We start from the raw sequence: 20,013 nt of genomic DNA, 5'->3' as shown, positions 1-20,013 counted from the left end.
AGGTGATGGGAAACTTCCTGTTGTTAGCGCCCTCCTGTGGTGGACACTGGTATGCCCAGCCTCCAGTGAAAGAGGCCAGACACCTGCAACCCTGGCTGTGCCCTTGAAGCTGTGCCCTTGAAGCTGTCCTCCGTCAGGTCTTTCAGCAGATCCAAGGCAGCTTTCTTGGGCAACAGTGAGTAATCTTGGGTCCAGACAACTCAGCAAGTATTCTGGAACGAAGGTCGAGGGTTGGGGAAGAAAGGCCAGGGAGGAAACAGGGTGTCTTCCCTATGTCTTGGGCCCTCCTCCCCAAATCTCACCCTCTTAAAGCTGGTCTTTCTACCCCTCAGGTCCTGCACACACGTCTGCACCGGAACCATGTGTGACCAGCAACAGATTCCGTGTTGCCTGCCGCTCCCCCAGTGCTGTGTGAAGGGTTCCTCCTTCTTCCCCTCCCCGTACCCTTCTCCCCAGGGCCAGGTGGTAGTTCAAGCCCCTTGTGGGATGCAAATCATGGAGTGCCCTGCACCATGCCCAGTTCAAGTTTCCCAGGTGAAGGGCCAAGCTCCCTGCCAGTCCCAGACCATTCAGGTGAACAGCCAGGCTTCAGGCCAGTCTCAGACCGCCAGCGTGAAGGGTCAGGTTCTAGGCCAGTCCCAGACCACGCAGGTGATCAGCCAGGCTGCATGCCAGCCTGAGGTTTGCTACGTGCAGTGTGGAGCCCCATGCCCTGTTCAGACCTGCTTTGTAGAATGTGCTCCAGCTTGTTATACAGAAACTCGCTACGTGGAATGCCCCGTCCAAACCTATGTACCCTACCCAGCTCCCCAGCCTGTCCAGAGGTATGTAGCGTACCCCTCAGCATGCCAGACTCAAGGAAGATTCTCCACCCAGTGCCAATATCAGGGCTCCTTCGGCAGCTGCGCCCCCCAGCGTCAGTCCCGGGCTTCATGTCGCACTTATGCACCCCCATGCCAGAGCCAGGGCTCTTACGGGGGCTTCCCCATGCAGCGTCGCGCTAGGAGCACCACCAGATGCCTCCCTCCACGCCAGATGATGCGGCCTTCCTACCGCAGCTGCTCCCCACCCCGCCAGATGCGGCCTTCTTACCAGAGCTGCTCCCCACCCCGCCAGATGCGGCCTTCCTACCGCAGCTGCTCCCCACCCCGCCAGATGCGGCCTTCCTACCGCAGCTGCTCCCCACCCCGCCAGATGCGGCCTTCTTACCAGAGCTACTCCCCACCCTGCCAGATGCGGCCTTCCTACCGCAGCTGCTCCCCTCCACGGCGTTCCGAGCCCTACTACAGCAGCTGCGTGCCATCAAGATGTGATTCGGGCTCCTACAACTACTGCACCCCACCCCGCCGCTCTGAGCCCATCTATCACAGCGGCGGTGCTCAGCGTCCCACTTCCAGCTGCTCTCAGAGACGTGGGCCCAGGTGCCGCATAGAGATTTCCTCGCCCTCCTGCCCCAGGCAGGTGCCCCCGCAGCGGTGTCCCGTTCAGATCCCTCCCATAGGACGCTGCTCTGAGAGTTGTGCTCCACGACCCTCCTGGGGGTCCTCCTGCCCGGAGCTGAGACCACGTCCCGAGCCGCGTCCACTCCCAAGCTTCTGCCCACCCCGGAGTTTTGACCAATGTCCAGAGCCGTCACTGCCGCGGGGCCCACGTCCTGCCCCGCGTCCATCACGCCCAGCGCCGTGCGCGAGCCCGGAGCGCGGCTGGTGTTCTCCGCCCCGGTGCTTTCCCGAGCCCTGCCTGTGTCCGGAACCAAGTCCAGCCCCGCGTCCAGCCCCACGATCTGGCCCAACGCGGTGTGAGTTTCCAGAGCCTTGTCGGGAGCCAATTCCCCTCCCGCCACGCTGCTCAAGCCCAGAGCCCTGTGTGCAGCCTCAGCGCTGCCCCAGCCCCTGCTCAGGCCCAAATCCAATGCCGGGCTCCGGAGACCTCGGCTGTCATGAGTCCCGCCCAGGCCGCCTAGACAAGGAGGCCCCCAGCTGCGGCCCAGCTGCTTATACACAGTGCGGAGAGGGTGATGCTAGCTATGGACCTTGTGATGTGTTTCCAGAGCCGCAGGGTCTGGGTGGTTATGGAGACCAAGGAGGTGCCTCTGTTGGAGTGAAAGGCGGGAACTATGCTGGAGTAAAGAGCGCCTACTTTTAAAGGAAGCGCGGCTGAAACATCCCCGCCTCCTCCTGCCCTGACAACGCGGCTCCTCCTTTCCCAGCAGTCACCATTTCCGTGCTCTTGTTTGCAATGCTCCAAAGATAGTCCGAGGCTCCCTGCTGCAGAGGCGACATCCTTTGCATGTCATCACAGGACCCACACCTGCATCTCAGACACCTCTGCAGCCTCACCTCAGACTCCTCTCCCATAAGCATCCTCTGTTCCAGCCAGACCAGTCTCACAACCAGGGCACATCTTGGGTGTTCCCCAGGGCATACCTTAGCCATCCCTGCCTCCAAGCCTCTGTCCATTTCCCCCGGGACCACTTCTCCGCTACTCCCAGTATCTGAAACCCAACCCATCTTTCAAGACCTCTTCCTTGGAGCCTTTTCTGCTTGTTCCTACTCTCAGAAGCCTGCGCTGACTCCCTAGAATGCACTGCATCATCCACACCATCCATTTGGCAAGTGCCTTGCAACATCTCTTGAACTATTTTATTTTTCAGGTGTGTCTGTTGTCTGTCTGACCTGCCCAGCTAGATTGTAAACTCCCATTTAAGTGGAGTCAGAATATCCCTAAAGTCCCTTGCTTCTCCCAGGGCAGGCGGCTGCTCATCAAGGCTTGTTGGTTGGCAGCTTGAGCCATGATCTGTCCTGATGGGCAACCCCAAGCCTGGGACCAGAGGAGACCATGTAACAATAAAGGTGATGCTACACTCGGATCCTGACTCCCTGGGATAAACTTTTCTTTTTCTTTTCTTTGTTGTTTTTCTTCTTGGGTTTATTGTTACCCATGGCTGAACTTTCCTTAGACTAGACCAGGCGGTCTGCTTTGTGGGTTTTCTGTGTCCCCTCAGTGTCCCTGGCCCCTGCTGAGAAAGGATGGATGAAAAAACACAAGGAATGAGGAATCTAGGAGGATAGCTCTTGCTCCTTAGCCTAGGGGTAAAGATCTTCAAGCCCGAATTGGTCAGGTCACCCAGCTGTGCTCTGGGGCCGTAGTCACTGCCATGTGACCTCTATGGAGTCAGAGGCAGAGAGAAGGGATCCCTCCTAGCCTCTCTGGGATACTCTGCACAGGATACACTCTTCTGTATTTCAGAATAAACTATCTGCTGTGTTTTGGGGACATACTAGAAAAGGGAGCATCTGAGGCTGACTCTTCATTCCTCTATTGCTCCCAAATCCCATTAGGCACGTTGGTCTTGGCAGCATGAAGGTTGGGCTTAGAGGGGCAGGAGAGCCAGGGGTGTCGCTTCCTTACACTCCCTTCAGATGACAAGTACTGGCTGGGGAACTAGTGTTCCCGAGGAGATCCCTTCCTCAGAGGGAGAGAGTACCTAAGGCCACCAAGATGAAAGGGAGGCAGCTCTGGTCTGGGTCCTGAAGGTCTGATCCAGTGACTTCCTCCTCAAGGGCCACAACCCCAGAGGGCCCCCACAGCTCCAGCACCATAGTGGGCACCACAAATACAGGGCCTGGCTCTGAGTATGTCTTTCCCTTGCCCCAGGGATCTAGTAATGCAATATCAATGGTGGAGGACACGAGAGACTACCTGTGTTATATAAAGAAAAATTGAGGCTCTTCCTGTGAAATCCATTCATTTATTGATTGATTGATCAATAGTCACTGCTTACTTGCTAGGAAGGCACTGGTAAAAGGGACAGACAGAACCCTTGTTGGCTCTGATAGCTTGCAGCCTTGCACACTGGTGCTCAAAGTGTGGTACCTGGGCCAGCAGCATCAGCATCAGCATCACCTAGGGCAGCGGTTCTCAACCTGTGGGTCGCGACCCCTCTGGCGGTCGAACAACCCTTTCACAGGGTTCGCCTAAGACCGTCCTGCATATCAGATATTTACATTGCGATTCATAACAGTAGCAACATTACAGTTATGAAGTAGCAACCAAATAATTTTATGGTTGGGTCACAACATGAGGAAGTGTATTTAAAGGGCCAGAAGGTTGAGAACCACTGACCTAGGGCCTTGTGAGAAATACAAATGTGTCACCCCAGACCTACTGATACAGAGCCTAGGTGAGTCAGGCTGGGCCTGAGCCAGGGAGCCCCGGATGGCCTGGAGCTCCTCACAGGCCAGGGCTGTGCAGGAGCCAGCCTCAGTGCCATCTCTGAGGCCAGAGAAGCTCAGGGCCCACACTCGTCTCTCCTGGGATTAGTCCGAGTTGGCCTCAAAGTTCCGCTTCCTCTGACAGTGTCCAGCTCTGAGCCTCCAGACAGGCCCACAGAGAAAAGTTACAGCCTGTTTGTAGCAGTTCAGAGGAAACTGTACCCGGCAGTGTGTGTGTCTGCATGTCCTTTTATGGGCTTTGCATGTTTCTTTGTGTGAGCCCACGTGTCTACTGTTTCTGTCTGCATGCTTTAACAGCTGGGGGATGGTTTAAAATGCATTTGGCAATGGGATCTGTGACCTCAGGAGCATCATTTACGATACCCTACAGTCCTTCAACACTGACTTTGGGTGACCCTTCCGTTAGCCTTTCCATCCTCACACGCTACCCTTTTACTGACCACCTGTCTCCAGCTCACTCTCTGCCTTTTCCTTCTATGTCAAGATTTGAACAAAAGTTAAAGAGTCCCTAGGCCAGGGGTGGGCAACCCCTGGCATGCGTGCCAAACATGGCACACCAGTAACTTTTGCTGGCACGTGAAACCCTCTCTTATAATCTTCCATTTACAATTTTTTTCTTAATATCGACTTTTTTATTTTTCAGATAAATTCAGTGTAGGTGCATCTTAGATAAATAAATAATTTTCCATATCAAGTTGTCTTAAAGACCATACACATGGATTGATTAGAGAGGGGAAGAGCAATTTCTATGCCTCTGCCTTAACTCTCCCTGCCTTCCTAGATCCGACCAGTATTTTGGTTTCATCCACATACGCTTGTGAATCTTTGTTCTTAGTGATGACTTTTGTTAAGTCTCGTAATAGGAGTAGCCTGACGGATGAAAGTAGTAGCTCGTGCATATCTCTGAAGGTCACGAAATATAAACCTGATGTAAAATCTCTGTCATCAGTGATGCAGCAGCAAAAGTCCCACTGATAATATCAAACGGAGTCATAAAGTTTTCTGTCAGACTATCAGTGTACATGTATACATTAAAAAATAAATGTATTTTTCATCATCATATACTGTGTTTTTGTCGCTCGAATGAATTTTATTATTTCTTCAAGGTTCTTCACATATGTACACCTTAAGAGATATCAAGTAGGCATAACATGTTCTCAAAAAATTAGGGTTGGCACGCAGAAGGATTTTGAGTCAGAGGTTTTGCTGGTTTTGGCACGCACTCACAAAAAAGGTTGCCCACCTCTGCCCTAGGACCAAGGCTGAGGATTCAAAATTACATTAAAAAATACTATTTATAAAGTTCTTTAAAGGTGCTCAAAGATCTGTGAGAGACTCCCCTTTGAATCTCACAGTAATCTGAGGCAATACACAGGTTGTATAGTATTGTTTCCATTTCAGTTTGCCGGACTGTTGCCCAGAAGTGTCAATGCATTGGCAAAGTCACAGAGTGTGAGACAGAGGTGGCCAGGCTCTCACACCTGACATTCCACTATGCCAGAAAGGAGGGCCTGGCTTCCAGAGATGAGGGCCAAGTCCAAGTGATTGTTATAGAGATTAAGATCATGCTTCCTATCTTGGAATTGTGTTTCTCTATTTTTTCTCTCTTTCTAAACCTCCCTCTCTGGGATTAGCATCCTCACTGTAGAATGAGGGAATTGTTCTAGATGTTCTCAGAGGTTACTTCCTCTTTGTCGTGGCACTAGGCTAGGGTGAAATGACCTGGGAACCCACTTAAAGACATCTAATCCCAAAAGTGATCCTAGACCTATTTAATTTGAATTTCCAGAGAGAGAATCGGGAGTCCATTTGAAAATTATTATGATCAGCTGGAGGTAGAAACCATTGCTGTAGTGAATACCTAGGTGTGTGAACTTGCTCAAGATCTAAAGGAGAGTTGACACTTGTACGCAGTGGCTACAGCATGCGTAGGATATTGTGGCAAAATGGAGCTGGTCTGTAACTGTTTTTGTGGGAGGTTTTATGTAATTATCTGTGTGAAGTCAAATTTTTCTACTCTTTAGTCTAGAGGTACCTCAAGATCAAGGAGGCTATTCTTTTTCCCAGTTAAATTCTCAGCCCTAAGGCCACCAAAAGTACCCAGAATGGGGTGCTTGTGCATGGCTGATGTAGAGGGGTTGTCTGGTACATGTTACAGATATTTTTTACTGGGAGATGGTGGGCCTCATTTTGGTATATCTCTCCTTTATTTAGGCACTACCCAAACATTAAGGGGGAGAAATTCCACATCCCATAGTTTGTCCTACAAACTAGAGCCCTGATGAACAAGCAAATAGAACTGTCATGCATAAGAAAATAGCTCAGCTGTTTACAATGGAATAGATAGGTAACCAGAAGACAGGCGGCGCATATGTGGATATTTCACTGATGCATAGAAGAATAGTCAGGTGGTGACCAAGACTTCTAACAAGACTAGCATACTCCTGATTTCTGGCATGGTTGGACATCCCAGAGGATCCACATGCCTGTGGCCTGAAACTAGTTGGGAAAACAGGGTGATGCATTATCACCATCAAACCCAAGGGCCATCAAACTCATTCCTCCAAAAGAGGAAGCTTCCTGACCCAGAAGATAAACTAGAAGTATCTAGAAGCCTAGGAATAACTCAAGCTGTGCCAAAGCCACCCATCATGTTCCTTACCACATCTTATCATAGGAGCCCTGAGCTGGGTTAACAGCTTCCCTCTGTTCTCTAGTATGATATCAGTCAGGAAGAAAACCACTTACCAACTTGTATTAACGCATCCATTTATTTGACAATCTACCAGGAACTGGGTATACTTGGTCCTGGAAATACAATGCGGAGTAAGGCAGGCACTGTGTTGCTAACATGAAGTCTGAGAGACAGAGCTTGTGAGAGTTTCCACCTGGGAGGCATATGGTATCATGGCAGCCCATAGAAAAGACACTTGAGTGGGTCAGGTGCCTAGAGAAGGCAACTACAAACACAGATATGAAAGATAAATGGGAGGAAAGAGGAGAGTGTTCTGGTAGAGTTAACAGCAGGTATAATGTCAACATCATGGACACAATGACAGACAGCCCCAGGTGAAGTATTTCCTCCTGACTTGACCATTCTTCCTGGTCCCTGTGTTGTTTAAGGGTCAATACCTGCCTGGGTCACATTGAGGATGAAATTAGATAAGTTATTTAAAAACACTTTGTGTATTATAAAACACTCAAAGTATATTTGCTTTTGGTAGTGAGGTCTTCATCCCTAAGGGAAGAAGTAGATGAAAAAGATGATGATGATGGGTCCTGGGGAACTGCCCATTTGATGGCTGGTTGGGTCACAGAGGCAGGTCAAGTTGAGGCCTAAGCAGAGGCCGGATGAGTGGAAGGGAAGCACAAATAGGAATAAGTGTAGTCATCTGGGGCAAGACAAGAGAGGCTTGAAGGAGGAGGAATTGAAGGAGTGAAGGGACAAGGAATGGCAGACAGGAAACAGATGGGGTGATTGGTGAGGAAAATGGTTCAGGCAAAATGCTGAATCTAGAGGATTATAAGATTTGGGGACCAGAAACTCAGATACCAGGATTAATGTTGGGTTCAAGGATAGTGAGGTGAGCAGCGATCACAAATAGTCGTTGCTATGGATGCCACCTATCCAGTTTGCCATTGGGCATGGCTCCTTGGGTCAGCCAGAGGGACAGGAAGTACCAGGGAGGGAAGGCTCTCGATCAGAAATACCTTTTAGGCTTAAATTGGGTTGGGCCCTTAATCGTTACAAGACCTGACTTGACCCAGTTTAGAAAAGGCTGGATTGAGCAATCATTTAATTAAGCAGTTATTTCCATAGCATCTCATCAGCATTATTCAGAGGGTTGTTTGGTCTGTTTGGTTCGATCAGAAATGCAGGAGCTGTTTCCAATGAGTATAGTCTTAAGCCTCCTATAGCAAAGCAGGGTTTCTCACCCTCAGCAACTAGTGACATTTTGGGCTGGATAATTCTTTGTTCTGGGAGCACTATCTTGTTGCAATGTAGGGTGTCATTAGTATCCCTGGCCTAAGCACAACCCACTCCCCCTTAGCTATGAGGACTAAATGTGTCTCCATTGTCAAATGCTCCCCCTGGGGGTGGGAGGTACCAAATCCGCCCACACTGCCACCCACTGAGTTAGAGAAAAGACAATCAGAGCTTGACCTCAGGGCACTCCCAATCCAACAGAGATCCTTACCCTTGAGCAATAAAAAATGCTCTAGAAAGTAAGGCAGGAGCACAGGTAAACACAGCCAAGGAATTCCAGCTTTAAGGATCTATGTGAACTTACTTTTTCCTTGAAGGGACTAAGTGCTGAATATGGAAGATCTCGGCTATTATGACTAATAGATTATCTATGACTCTTTATTATAATTATTTGGCAAACTTACCCAATAGCTCAAAATACTCCCTTTCTAACTCTGCACAGGAATGCCCATGGCAACCTGAAAAAATTATAAGCAGGAATTTCCATTGTCTTGAAAACTCCTAACACAGGACATTATAACACAAACAGAAGAAATTTGTACTGACGATCAGTTAATAGGGTTTATAGGCAAAAGCAGTGTTGGGAGGGGGAGAACCCCGCCCCCCTCCCCCCTTACCCTTCTTGAGTTCTTATGACTGGACTAATAATAGAAGTAACACAAGATTGCATTAACAGGAGAAAAAACAATTTAATATGAAAGGAGGCTCAAAGAAACGTTTGAACCAGGCACCTTTGTATGTTTTAGACAAAGAAAGAATACATTTGTGAGAAACTGACAAGAAAAAAAAAAATAGTAGTGCTCCTTAGAAAGGAAGGTTTGGATCTTCATTAGTGAGGAATTGAAACAAAGTGATAAATTAGAAAAGAGGCAGTAAAACTTGATGACACAGACTCTTCGCTCTGAGTTGTTTCGCTCTAGAAATAAGGGGGTGTCTTCCAGGATGTGGAAGGACATCTTCCACATGAGAGATTTATTTCCTGCATTCAGGGAGACAAGGGAGGGTCACGGTACCCTTCTGGCACTGGCCGCTGGTCTATTAGTTTAATGCAAACTAATCAATATGCCATTGTGGCATATATGGGATATATTTTGTCTTGGGCCCCAACAAAAGAGAGGGAAATGCACAAAGACCCTAGGAGGACCTGCAATAAGCATGCCCACACTTTTGTTCTTTTGGGTCCTCCACTGAATACAGCGGTGTAATTGAGAGTGAGCAAAGAAAACACACCATATAACAATGAATTACGAATTAAGGTGGAGAGTGTGATTGAGTAGGGAAAATCTTGAGGTGCCAGTTAAAGACGGGGAGGACTTGAGGCTTGCTTAACTCTGTGAATTTTGGGAGACCAAGACTGGTACAGCAAGGCCCTAGCAAAGCAGTGACAATTAGAGACAAATTGATGTTACTGAAAAATGTTCGAGTTCTGTGTTCCACTACTGACCTAAGAATATTTATAAACCAGAGACGATAATCCCTTATCTGAAACCCTTGGTGCCATAAGAAATTCAAAACTTTTTTTTTTTTAAAGGAGGACAGTGTAACCGGAAATACAAACTTTATACTATGCTGACTAACCAAGAAATGAAATTAGGATAAAATGTACTAGCAAATTGATAAAAGGAACTTACATACTGACAGTTTCCTTATAAGCATATTGAGGCATCAGCAGTGCCAGCTTTCCTTGGACAAGAAATGGCCTTGACCATGACTTTGGTTGGTGCAGATCACCCAACTGCAGGAATTTGGCCAGCACTGACCAGTGCCAGTATGCTGACATTAAAGATCCATTTGGGGACCAGCAAGGACACTGCCTGCATGTCCACGGCCTGTTCCTCTGATCTTTTTGTTCTGCTTTCCTTCTCCCTCCCTATAAAAACACCTGTCTGCACTATGATGCTAAGATGGGCTTTGGGATGAGAGTCCCCCATCTTCTCAGGTGATTGGCACTTGAATAAACTTCTTTCCTTTTTCACCAATACCTGTCTCATGAGTTTGGCTTTTGTGGTGGCAGGCAGCTCAACCTTGGATTCAGTTTCAACAGTATGGTGAATAGAATTTATTAACAATGCTACAGGTATACTTCAGTGCAGGCCTTGTCCAATCTCAACACTAAAGAATTCATACCAAGGAGTCTACCACCTCTGGTGTGCAGTCGAGATTCCTCACACCCCATAGCTCAGGACTCTTACCCCTTGGGGAAACCAATAATATGTCTACAACAGAACATATGAATATCCACAGTAAGATAAAGAGACCTCACTGTCAACAACTGGACAAGAACCTCTGTTTTCAGAGGTCTTTGGATATGGAGATTGTGAATAAGGGATTGCAGGTCTATAGTGACATTTGGGGATTAGTGGTGATAGTATTATCTCATGCCATTGCCGACTGCTGTTATATTCTATCCCAGGGTTTCCCATACACAGCCTCCTTCCATATTAGGATTCAACACTAATGTAATTATCCTGACCCTGCTAAAATGACACACATGCAAGTAATAATAATAAAATTAAATTAAGACCTTCAGTGGATTTCTGGTGAACATTCAATAAAACCCAGTGATGGGCCATGACAACAGTCTCCCCACAATCTGGAACCAATCTGTTCTCAGCCATATTTCTGAGCATGGGAAATGTGGGGAATTTATATTGCAACAAAGCAAACAATTTAAATTTGAATTATCTATGTGTCTGTTCTTAAGTATATCAGTGACACCACTTGAACCCACTCTTTACAACCACTAAAATAAGCCATTGTCTTCTCTTAAACCTTCCCATTTTTATTTTACCTCACCCCTTCAGCTTTGCCATAGAAGACTGTAAATTATTTTCAGGTTATAATTTAGGGCAATATGCCCAGCTTTAGTCACTCATTCTGGATCTACATTCATGAAGCAAAAACTTATTGATGTATATAGGAGGGAAACATATCATTTCGTTTGAACAAGATCCATCTACTTTAAAAGGTATATGTGGCTTTAAAAAATCCCACTGTCCATTAAAAATCCATATGGGCATCTATTTCTCTATCTATCTATGTATCTATCTCCCAAATGTTGCCAAGTGCTGCATATTACTTGCTATTTCCCTTTTGCCATCTTAATTAATTTGTAGATCCTGCAAAAAAGATCCAAAGTCCAGATGGAAAATTAATATCTAGGGTGGCAGGAAAGGAATTGTGTGACCAGGGTCCATAAGTGTGAATGGAGAACCATTTTCCATAGAACATAAGGCAACAGAGGAACAATGATGTTCATTTCTACTCACCACAATCCCACATTTTAAGCGGGTTTTTTTTTTTTTTTTTTTTTTTTTTAAGCCAGGAGCAGCTGCCCTGAGCCCTATGGCCCTATGGATGGAGGCTGGGAGGTGTGGCCAGTCATCACCTGTCACAGTGCCATGTGGGTGGCAGGAGGCGGTCCTCTCATGCCCAGGCCCTGTCTCACTCACTGAGGCAGAGCTCAAGCCCAGCATAAAAGGGCCGTGAGGATGGAGCATCTCCATCCACTCCCTCCTGAGGTAGTGACAGACCCTGTGCTGCTTGTGCACCTGGTAAGTGCCCACTGGGAATGGAGCAGGGCCTATCATAGAGGGAGGCCAGACCAGAGCAGGAGGGCAGGTGGGCAGGGCCTTGGGGACTGGAGTTGCGGTTGGCAAGGATGAGAGCCCAGAAAATCTGAAGGAGAAGAGCGAGGGTGCATGGGTGAGAGAGACCAAGGTAACTGGGAAGACTTGTGTGGCTGGTGCTAGAGGTTTAGAGAAACCAAATTGCTTTCAGTTGCTGGGTGTGTTTCTTTGTCTTTAGAGAATAAAAACATTGATCATTAGATTATGCTAGAATGGGTTGTACAGTGGGAATATAATTTTGGAAGTACAGCCATAACCAGTTGTAGAAACAATGTGCTCAGGACATTGGTACTTAACAGAAAGAGCCAGTGTGGATTGGTCTAGACTCCAGGAAGATCCATGATGGGAGACGGGGAAACAATGAGTTTCGAAGCCCTGTGACAGGCCTGGGGAGGAGGACTATAAAGGACAGAGTGTGAGGTTGAGAATCAGGGAACCTGGGAACAGAACTGTGACATGCTAGTGAAAAGCACTGAGCCAGTGAATTCACTTCTTTTGGTTTTAGTTTCTTCATTTATAAATTGAATTGACTGAGACAAATTGACTCCAAGGCACTTTGCAGTTACAATTTTCTCTATTCTGCAAAGGCAAACCATATCAGAAATCCTTTCCAGAGAGAATGAGTTTGCTTTTTTCTTAAAGAAGCTTTAGCTCTAAAATGATCCTATATTGGACATTTTCAAGATTCTTGGTGACATGGTAGAATGAATGCTGTCCTGAAGCAAATTTATTGCCGGGTCTTCTCTCCAACATTTAGGAAATATTAACAGGCATCAACTTTCCTTATGTGTTTGGAAATGATATTGTATGACAACCACCCAAATGAGGTTTGAGACTCATGATAAACTAATAACCCTGATAAAAAGGTCAGAGATGGTTTTCCTATGTCTGGTCTCACAACTTGCAAAGTAAAAGGGCTAGAACATCAGTTAAAAGGACAAGAAGGAGCAGGAGTAGAATCTGGTGTGGGACTGACTTGCTGTCTGACTCTCCCTCAGCTCCCGAACGCCCACCCGCCTGCCCGCCTGCCTGCCCGCCCAGATGTCCTGCCAGCAGAGCCAGCAGTGTGTCCCCAAGTGCCCTCCCAAGTGCTGCACCCCAAAATGTCCCCCTAAGTGTCCCCCCAAGTGCCCCCCAGTCTCTTCCTGCTGCAGTGTCAGCTCTGGGGGCTGTTGTGGCTCTGGGGGTGGTGGCTGCTGTAGCTCTGGGGGTGGTGGCTGCTGTAGCTCTGGGGGTGGTGGCTGCTGCCTGAGCCACCACAAGCCCCGCAGGTCTCGCCTCTTCAGACACAGAAGCTCTGGCTGCTGCAGCTCAGGGGGCTCCAGCTGCTGCGGAGGGGGCTCTGGAGGGGGCTCCAGCTGCTGCGGAGGAGGCAGTAGTCAGTCCTCTGGAGGCTGCTGCGGAGGAGGCTCCAGCTATGGAGGGGGTTATGGTCAGTCCTCTGGGGGCTGCTGCGGAGGAGGCTCCAGCTATGGAGGGGGCAGTAGTCAGTCCTCTGGGGGCTGCTGTGGAGGGGGCTCCAGCTATGGAGGGGGCAGTAGTCAGTCCTCTGGGGGCTGCTGTGGAGGGGGCTCCAGCTATGGAGGGGGCTCCAGCTATGGAGGGGGCTTCAGCTATGGAGGGGGCTGTGGCCAGTCCTCTGGAGGCTGCTGCTAAAGTGGACCCGGAGCCAAGAAGAGCAGCATCAGAGGCACTAAAGGGGCAAGACCATCTTCCTTGGGCCTGCCTGTGCTGCTGAGACATTTTAGTGAAGATTTCAAGTTCTGTTCTGGAAGATTCTTCTGACTGGGAATCCAGAAATCTGTGTCCTCTTCGAACATCTCATCTCCAGACCTCTGATCCCACCTTTGCAGCTTGCCCTGGGAACCCCAGATGATTTCTTTGGCTGACCCCTTCTTGAAGGGAAACAATAAACAGTCTGCTCCCCAACTTGTTCTCCTCTGTTGTCTCTTATTATACACTTTCTGGGAAAGGTGAACATGTCTGGTCTGGGTTCTGGCCTTGAACCAGCATTGCTTGCTTTCAAGACTCTGAGAGTCCCCACGAATACAATTCCTTCCACTTCTGCCGGCCATTAGAGCTGAAACCAGTCCCTCTGCCATTGAAGGTCAGGAAATGAAAATTACGGGATTTCCTTTAACAGGAAGAACAGTATCCAAAGAATTGCTGACTTGGTGTTGGAGAACTGAAAAGACACGTCCGGGTTGATAAGTGTTCATGGAGGTAGTAATCTTAACTACTACCACCCCTATAAATGGGAGACACAGGGAGAGATGCTGGAATTATTAAAACTCCGAAACTTGGAGGTGGGGCCCCATGAAATTAAAACTCAGGCCTCTGAGGAGGGGGCCCTGCTCACTGATGCAGGGATCCTTGAGCTCAGATGAGAGGCCCTAGTGGTTGGACCCTCTGAGGAGCAGGTGGCACCTGGTAGTGTCCTCAGGTCTGTAAGGGGCACAAGGCTGGCTCTGTGAGAACCGGGAACATTGCACCCTGGAACCCACTCATGTTCCTGGAACAAATGGCCACGGCTGGGGGAGGAGGTAAGGTTGGGAGGACCTGGAGAGATACAGGAAACTAACAAGGAGCAGACAGCAGGGAGCCTGGCCCTTGTCCCTCTGCCTGACCTTTCATCTCTTTATAGCTCCCCCTGGTGGCAGAGACTATAGGAAGCCAGCTGGCAAAGGAGGAAGGTGGTTTGCAGAGTGACAACCCTAACTAACATCCAAAAGCCAGATGTTCAAGAGTAGGCTTGAAGTGGAGTAACAAAAACCTAATTATCAATACCCAGAAGCAGGCAGGTGACCTATTGTCCTACTCAACCATAACTCCCCCTTCCTGATACCCTTGCTCTCTTCCTCTTCTCTCAAACAATTTCACCATGCTCCCCCTTCAGCCAAAATGATAAAATGACCCCACGTAACTCATACTTCAAAAATGTAGACGGCTATATTACAAATAAAATTTCAAGGTCACTTCTGCATATGGACCTCAAACAGTTTCTATTGTCACAGAGTACAACCAGAATCACAAATTATAGACACATACACACAAAGGTCTGTGAGAGATGAAATTGCCTCTGTGCTTCTGGTGGTCCTTCCAATGATGTGACTGCAGGTTTTGATTCTGGATGGATGTAAATCAGCCCCTACTTTTTTTCCAGGGAGCTGCCCTAATGCTTCTACTTTCATGCCCACTTTAACACTACAGTTCTTCAGTGATAATATTCTCAGGTTGTCCTCTCTCCTTGTAATATAACTTTTTGTTGTTGTTGTTGTTTTTTGTTTTTTTTTTCTCTTGGGACTGCCCAAGATGTGTTTCCTCTTTTCCCATCTGACTTGGAATCCTTATAAATTATAATACCTGTAATACTAGGTGTTTCTATGTTAGGACCAAGGACATTAAAGGTCAGAGGCAGAATTTCAGGCCTCAGGTGAATGACTTCCTAAGTTCAGGGGATAGGCTATCACACCATACTGGGGGCTTTCTGGAGGCTTCCTCTACTCCTGTGGCTTCCCTCGGGCAGGGAAAACTGCTTCAACTTAGGATGGGGCTCCTCCTGGGAAGGTAGAAACACTCACAATACTTTCTCTAGACGAGATCACATTATCTCTTCCTCTTTCTTGCTCTTTCTAAGTTCTAAGAGCCAGAGACACTTAGATGGGACCTGACAGATGCTTCAAGGCCAAAAGCTCTTCAAAAACAAGGAAACAAACTTCTGCAGTGTCTCTGTGAGTCTTTCCTTCTTCTGGCTCTCTGATGAGTCCAGAAACCGGTGCCCAGCAGTCGTGGCTGGACTTAATTTCTCCTCTGCTTCCCATACGGGGGCACCCTCCTGCTTACGCACAGGACATTCTCCACAATTCTCATGCAGTTTGAGGCTGGGATCTCCACACTGTTCCACAGCAGGAGTGGGTCCAGAATGCCCTCTCTGACTACCCTCCTCCCAGCCTTAGGCAGTCAGACCAGCGGTGTTACAGCAAAACCGGAGAAGAACCAAGCAACGCTTAGAGAGATGGAGTTACATTTATCATTATTACGCGTGGGCCCAGAGGAAAATGTCTCTCAAATTCTGGGCGAAATCACACAGGAAGTTTCCTGTATTTATACCATCTTACCCTCTTTGTCTCCCAAATATGGGGTTCTGTTCCGGTCCCCTTTGCAAGTTCTTAAAGAGCCCCTATGTGCTGGCGCTATGAGACCTCGACCAAAGGCTTGGCCTGACGCCAGCACTGATAACTTCGTCTGGAGAAGGTTTCATGACCTCTCTGAAATGGGAGTAGTCTTATTTTCCTTATTATTTAAGCCAGCAAGCATTTACAGAAGCCAGAAATAGCAGGGTTAAAATTTCAAACAGCAGTTTTTATATAAGATGGATGCTTGGGCGGGAGAGATCATCACCCTCCTTCACTGTCCTGGACCAATCTCTTCAGCTAGCTTGGGGAGTCCCTGAGAAACATCTCTTACTCTGGCATTGTCCTGCCTTCTGATGACTGGGTAACATTGTCCTGTCAGTGATGGAGCAATTCCAATATGTCAGGTACTGTGTTAGCACATTGCTCACTTTATGCTATGCTATGAGCAGGCCCATTTTTAGCCCCCAATTTACAAAAGCAGAAATTGAGGCCCAGCGAGGTTAAGTGCATTTTTCAAGATACTTGTCACAGTTGGTCTAAGTCACCACCACTCCGCTTCACTGTTCACTGTCACTGCAGCAAGGGTCTGAGAATGGACTCCTGGGATGGTGTTTGTTGGTGTCTGTCCTATAGAACTGGAAAAAACACACACACCAACATATCATATTCTATAACGAAATGAGTTTCATATAGATTAAAGAGCTAAATGTTTAAATCGAATCACAAAGGTAGACTCATAATGGAAACAAATTTGGTGTATAAGAAAAACAGAAGAAATGTTTAAGGGAAATTTTGATAAACTGATCGCATCAAAATAAAGTTCAAAATGATATAAACAAAACAGAACAGAAAGCAAAACTCATATAAACAAAACAAAATAGAAAGTCAATATAGTGTATGTAAAATAATAAGTATTTATTAAGTACTTACTCTATGGCAAGCATTCATTACCCCAAGTGTTTGTTCTGTATAATTTTTAGGGTAAACTTGTCACATTCCACACAGCCGAGACAAAACAGAGCAAAGCAAAGTGTGCTGTTGGAGTTTTGACCGGCATTGTATCAAACTCCTATAATACCATGGGGGGAGGGGAAAGATGTTCATCTTAATGATATTTACTTTTTTTTCCCATATACCATGAACATATGCTATAGATTTCTACTTAGATATTTTAAAATATTTTCAACAAAGCTTTAACATTTTATACATAAATGCCTTGTTCATTTAAAACTATGCATTATTATATATTGTAATTTGCTGTGCTCTTATTATTTGTAATTAGTTACAGGGAAAATTCTTATACATATATTTTTCCTTATCATTCCCTTATCTCCTTAGGCTCTATTCAGAGATGTTCAAATGCTGTAAAAGAGTATGCTCACTTTACATTTTAATTCATTTATACATCATAAAGTATGTACTGAATGAATGAATCATCATATTGTCTTACATAATAATTATGCCAAACCAATGAAGCATGAATGCCCAATTCCTTGCTTCCCCTCCAACACTGAACATTTGTTAAACACTCAATCTTTTCCAATCTGTATAAAATGAATGGACACTGTAACATAAAAAGACAAGGTGTTTGTTTTTGATTTTTTATTCTTTGATTAGTAGTAAAATTGAACACAATTTTCAATTATTTTTTGCCATTTGTATTTCTTTTCTGCTGTGTGCATTGTCTCTCTTTGTTCTTTGCTCATCCTATTTTTTTTTAGTATGCTTGCATATTTCCTGCTGATTTGTAAGGGCCTTTTTTTCTATATTCCTAGTAGATATTTTATAATTTATGGTACTATTTTAGATATAAAATTTTAACTTTTAATATATACATTTATCAATTTCTTCTTTCATATTTCCATTTCCTCTTTTTCATTCAAAATAATTTCTTTCTTGAATTTGAAATAATAAATATTTTTCATAATACAATGTGGTTTGAAAAATAATTTATAATACAAAATAAAGGTTTTGAAAGGGAGAGGAACAAACTGAAATTCAATCATGTAATAAGATCCTGTCTCTAGCAGGGGCTTTAGGGGGCTGGGAAAGAGTGAAATTCACACAGTTTTCATGACTTCCCAGTGACCTCAGCAGTCTTTTCTCTCATCCCTTGAAAGTAACAGAGCACATGGGAGACAGACGCCTCTGATGAGTAAGTGACCTCAGAAAACCTTGTCATTAAACATTTTTTGCTATTAAATGTTGCTAAATCAATTGCAATCTAATAACCAAGACTGAGGACGGAGTCCTCATGGTATTGCAACCATGCTACTGATTCGTTACCTACCCTGAAGTCACATTAATTGATGGTTGGGCGCTGCCTTGCCTGCAGGCAGAGGGATAGGATAACCCGATAGCATCTCAGCCACATCATCCTAGGAATCCGTGAGCTGGGCTTCTGAGTTGTACTACCTGTGTGAGGCAGGGAATCAATATTCCGACCACTCCTTCCGTAACTAAGCCCTTTGGAACAACCTGAGGACCAACACCACACCTGAGTAATATCGAGGCAGATCTCTGTTGTATGATATGGTCAGCACTTATCACTGTGCATGTCTAAATGTCAAACTCTTATCCGATTGCCTAAGTCACATGAAAGAGCTATTTGCAATCTCTCAGCTGCTATGAGATGCTGGTGATGTGATGATATGCATATCTGTGTTCTAGATGCTGATGAGGGCATTCAAGCATGTCATATCCAGACTCTTGCTCCCAAGAAGTATTCAGTCTCATAGCAGAGGCATAAGAGAGCAAATAGAAACCTGTAGGAACAGACCCGGTTCATACTGTATAGATATTTGAATGCTGGGGCAAGGAGTTTAGATTTTGTCCTGAATCAGTGGAGGCCCTCGAGAAGACTTTATTTAATGGTAGCATGACTGTATACATTATCCAAACTGAAAAACAGTTGGGATAGAAAAGGAGTTTTATGATGATTTATGTTGGGACAAAAGGCATAATCCAAAACTGTCCCTGGTAAATGGGGATGTACACTTACCCTATTCAATGGTCATAGGTAGTTATTTTTAGAAGAATCTTAATGTGGATGAGATAGAGGAAAAAAAAACCAGGAAGGTGGAAAACAAACAGACAACAAGGTACCTACACACACACACACACAATTACTATAGAATATGTGTGTATGTTTATGCAAACATGCACACGTGTAGTCTATGTTATTTGCACATCTAAATGCACATACACAAACATATTTATATTTGCAACTGCATGTTAGCTGGCTTTGCTCTTCCCCTTATGACTTATTAACTTATTCTATTGTTCTAGGCCAGCGGTTCTCAACCTGTGGGTCACGACCCCTTTGGGGGTCAAACAATCCTTTCACAGGGGTCGCCTAAGACCATCGGAAAACACATATATAATTACATATTGTTTTTGTGATTGATCACTATGCTTTAATTATGTTCAATTTGTAACAATGAAAATATATCCCGCATATCAGCTATTTACATGACGATTCATAACAGTAGCAAAATTACAGTTATGAAGTAGCAACGAAAATAATTTTATGGTTGGGGGTCACCACAACATGAGGAACTTTATTAAAGGGTCGCGGCATTAGGAAGGTTGAGAACCACTGTTCTAGGCTCCGGGTAATTTTAGATTCTGCCCCAATTTTTCTGCCACTGACAGAAAAGAGAAGCTTTTTCTTCACAGGGTTCTTAGGGCTTCAATTGCCTTCTTCTACTTAATTCATCAGTTTACTTTGGGAGACTCTCACTGTGGTGCCGTACACCAATCTGAACCCAATGTGAGCTCCTGCCCTAGCCCTTCATCTACTGAAAGTGTCAGAGAAGACAAACTGTGCGAGCAGAGAAAACAATAAGAAAAACTTAAGAACATAATCCAAAACTGCCTTAAGAGATTTAAAGAGCCCTTCGAGGCGGCTGCACTGCCTCACTGCCAGCTGCCCTGGCCCCAGGTGTTTTGGGAAGCCCATGTGTGATTCTGCGCTTTCCCTTCACTGGCCCCAGCTTTGTCTAACTAAGTGGTGCAATGCAGAG

At 46.0% G+C, this 20,013-nt stretch overlaps 1 protein-coding gene across 1 annotated transcript; it reads left to right on the top strand.

The window, feature by feature from the left end:
* Nucleotides 1-360: 360 nt before the first annotated feature.
* KPRP (keratinocyte proline rich protein) lies at nt 361-2,145 on the top strand. The gene has a single exon (XM_070397087.1). The coding sequence runs from the start codon at nt 361-363 to the stop codon at nt 2,143-2,145; it is 1,785 nt and encodes a 594-aa protein (XP_070253188.1).
* Nucleotides 2,146-20,013: the final 17,868 nt, after the last annotated feature.

This window comes from Myotis yumanensis, unplaced genomic scaffold, assembly GCF_028538775.1.
Source record: "Myotis yumanensis isolate MYYU_CA2020_CCGP unplaced genomic scaffold, mMyoYum1.0.hap1 SCAF_17, whole genome shotgun sequence".
NCBI classification, from domain to species: Eukaryota; Metazoa; Chordata; class Mammalia; order Chiroptera; family Vespertilionidae; genus Myotis; species Myotis yumanensis.
This window is presented reverse-complemented; position numbering and strand designations above follow the sequence as displayed.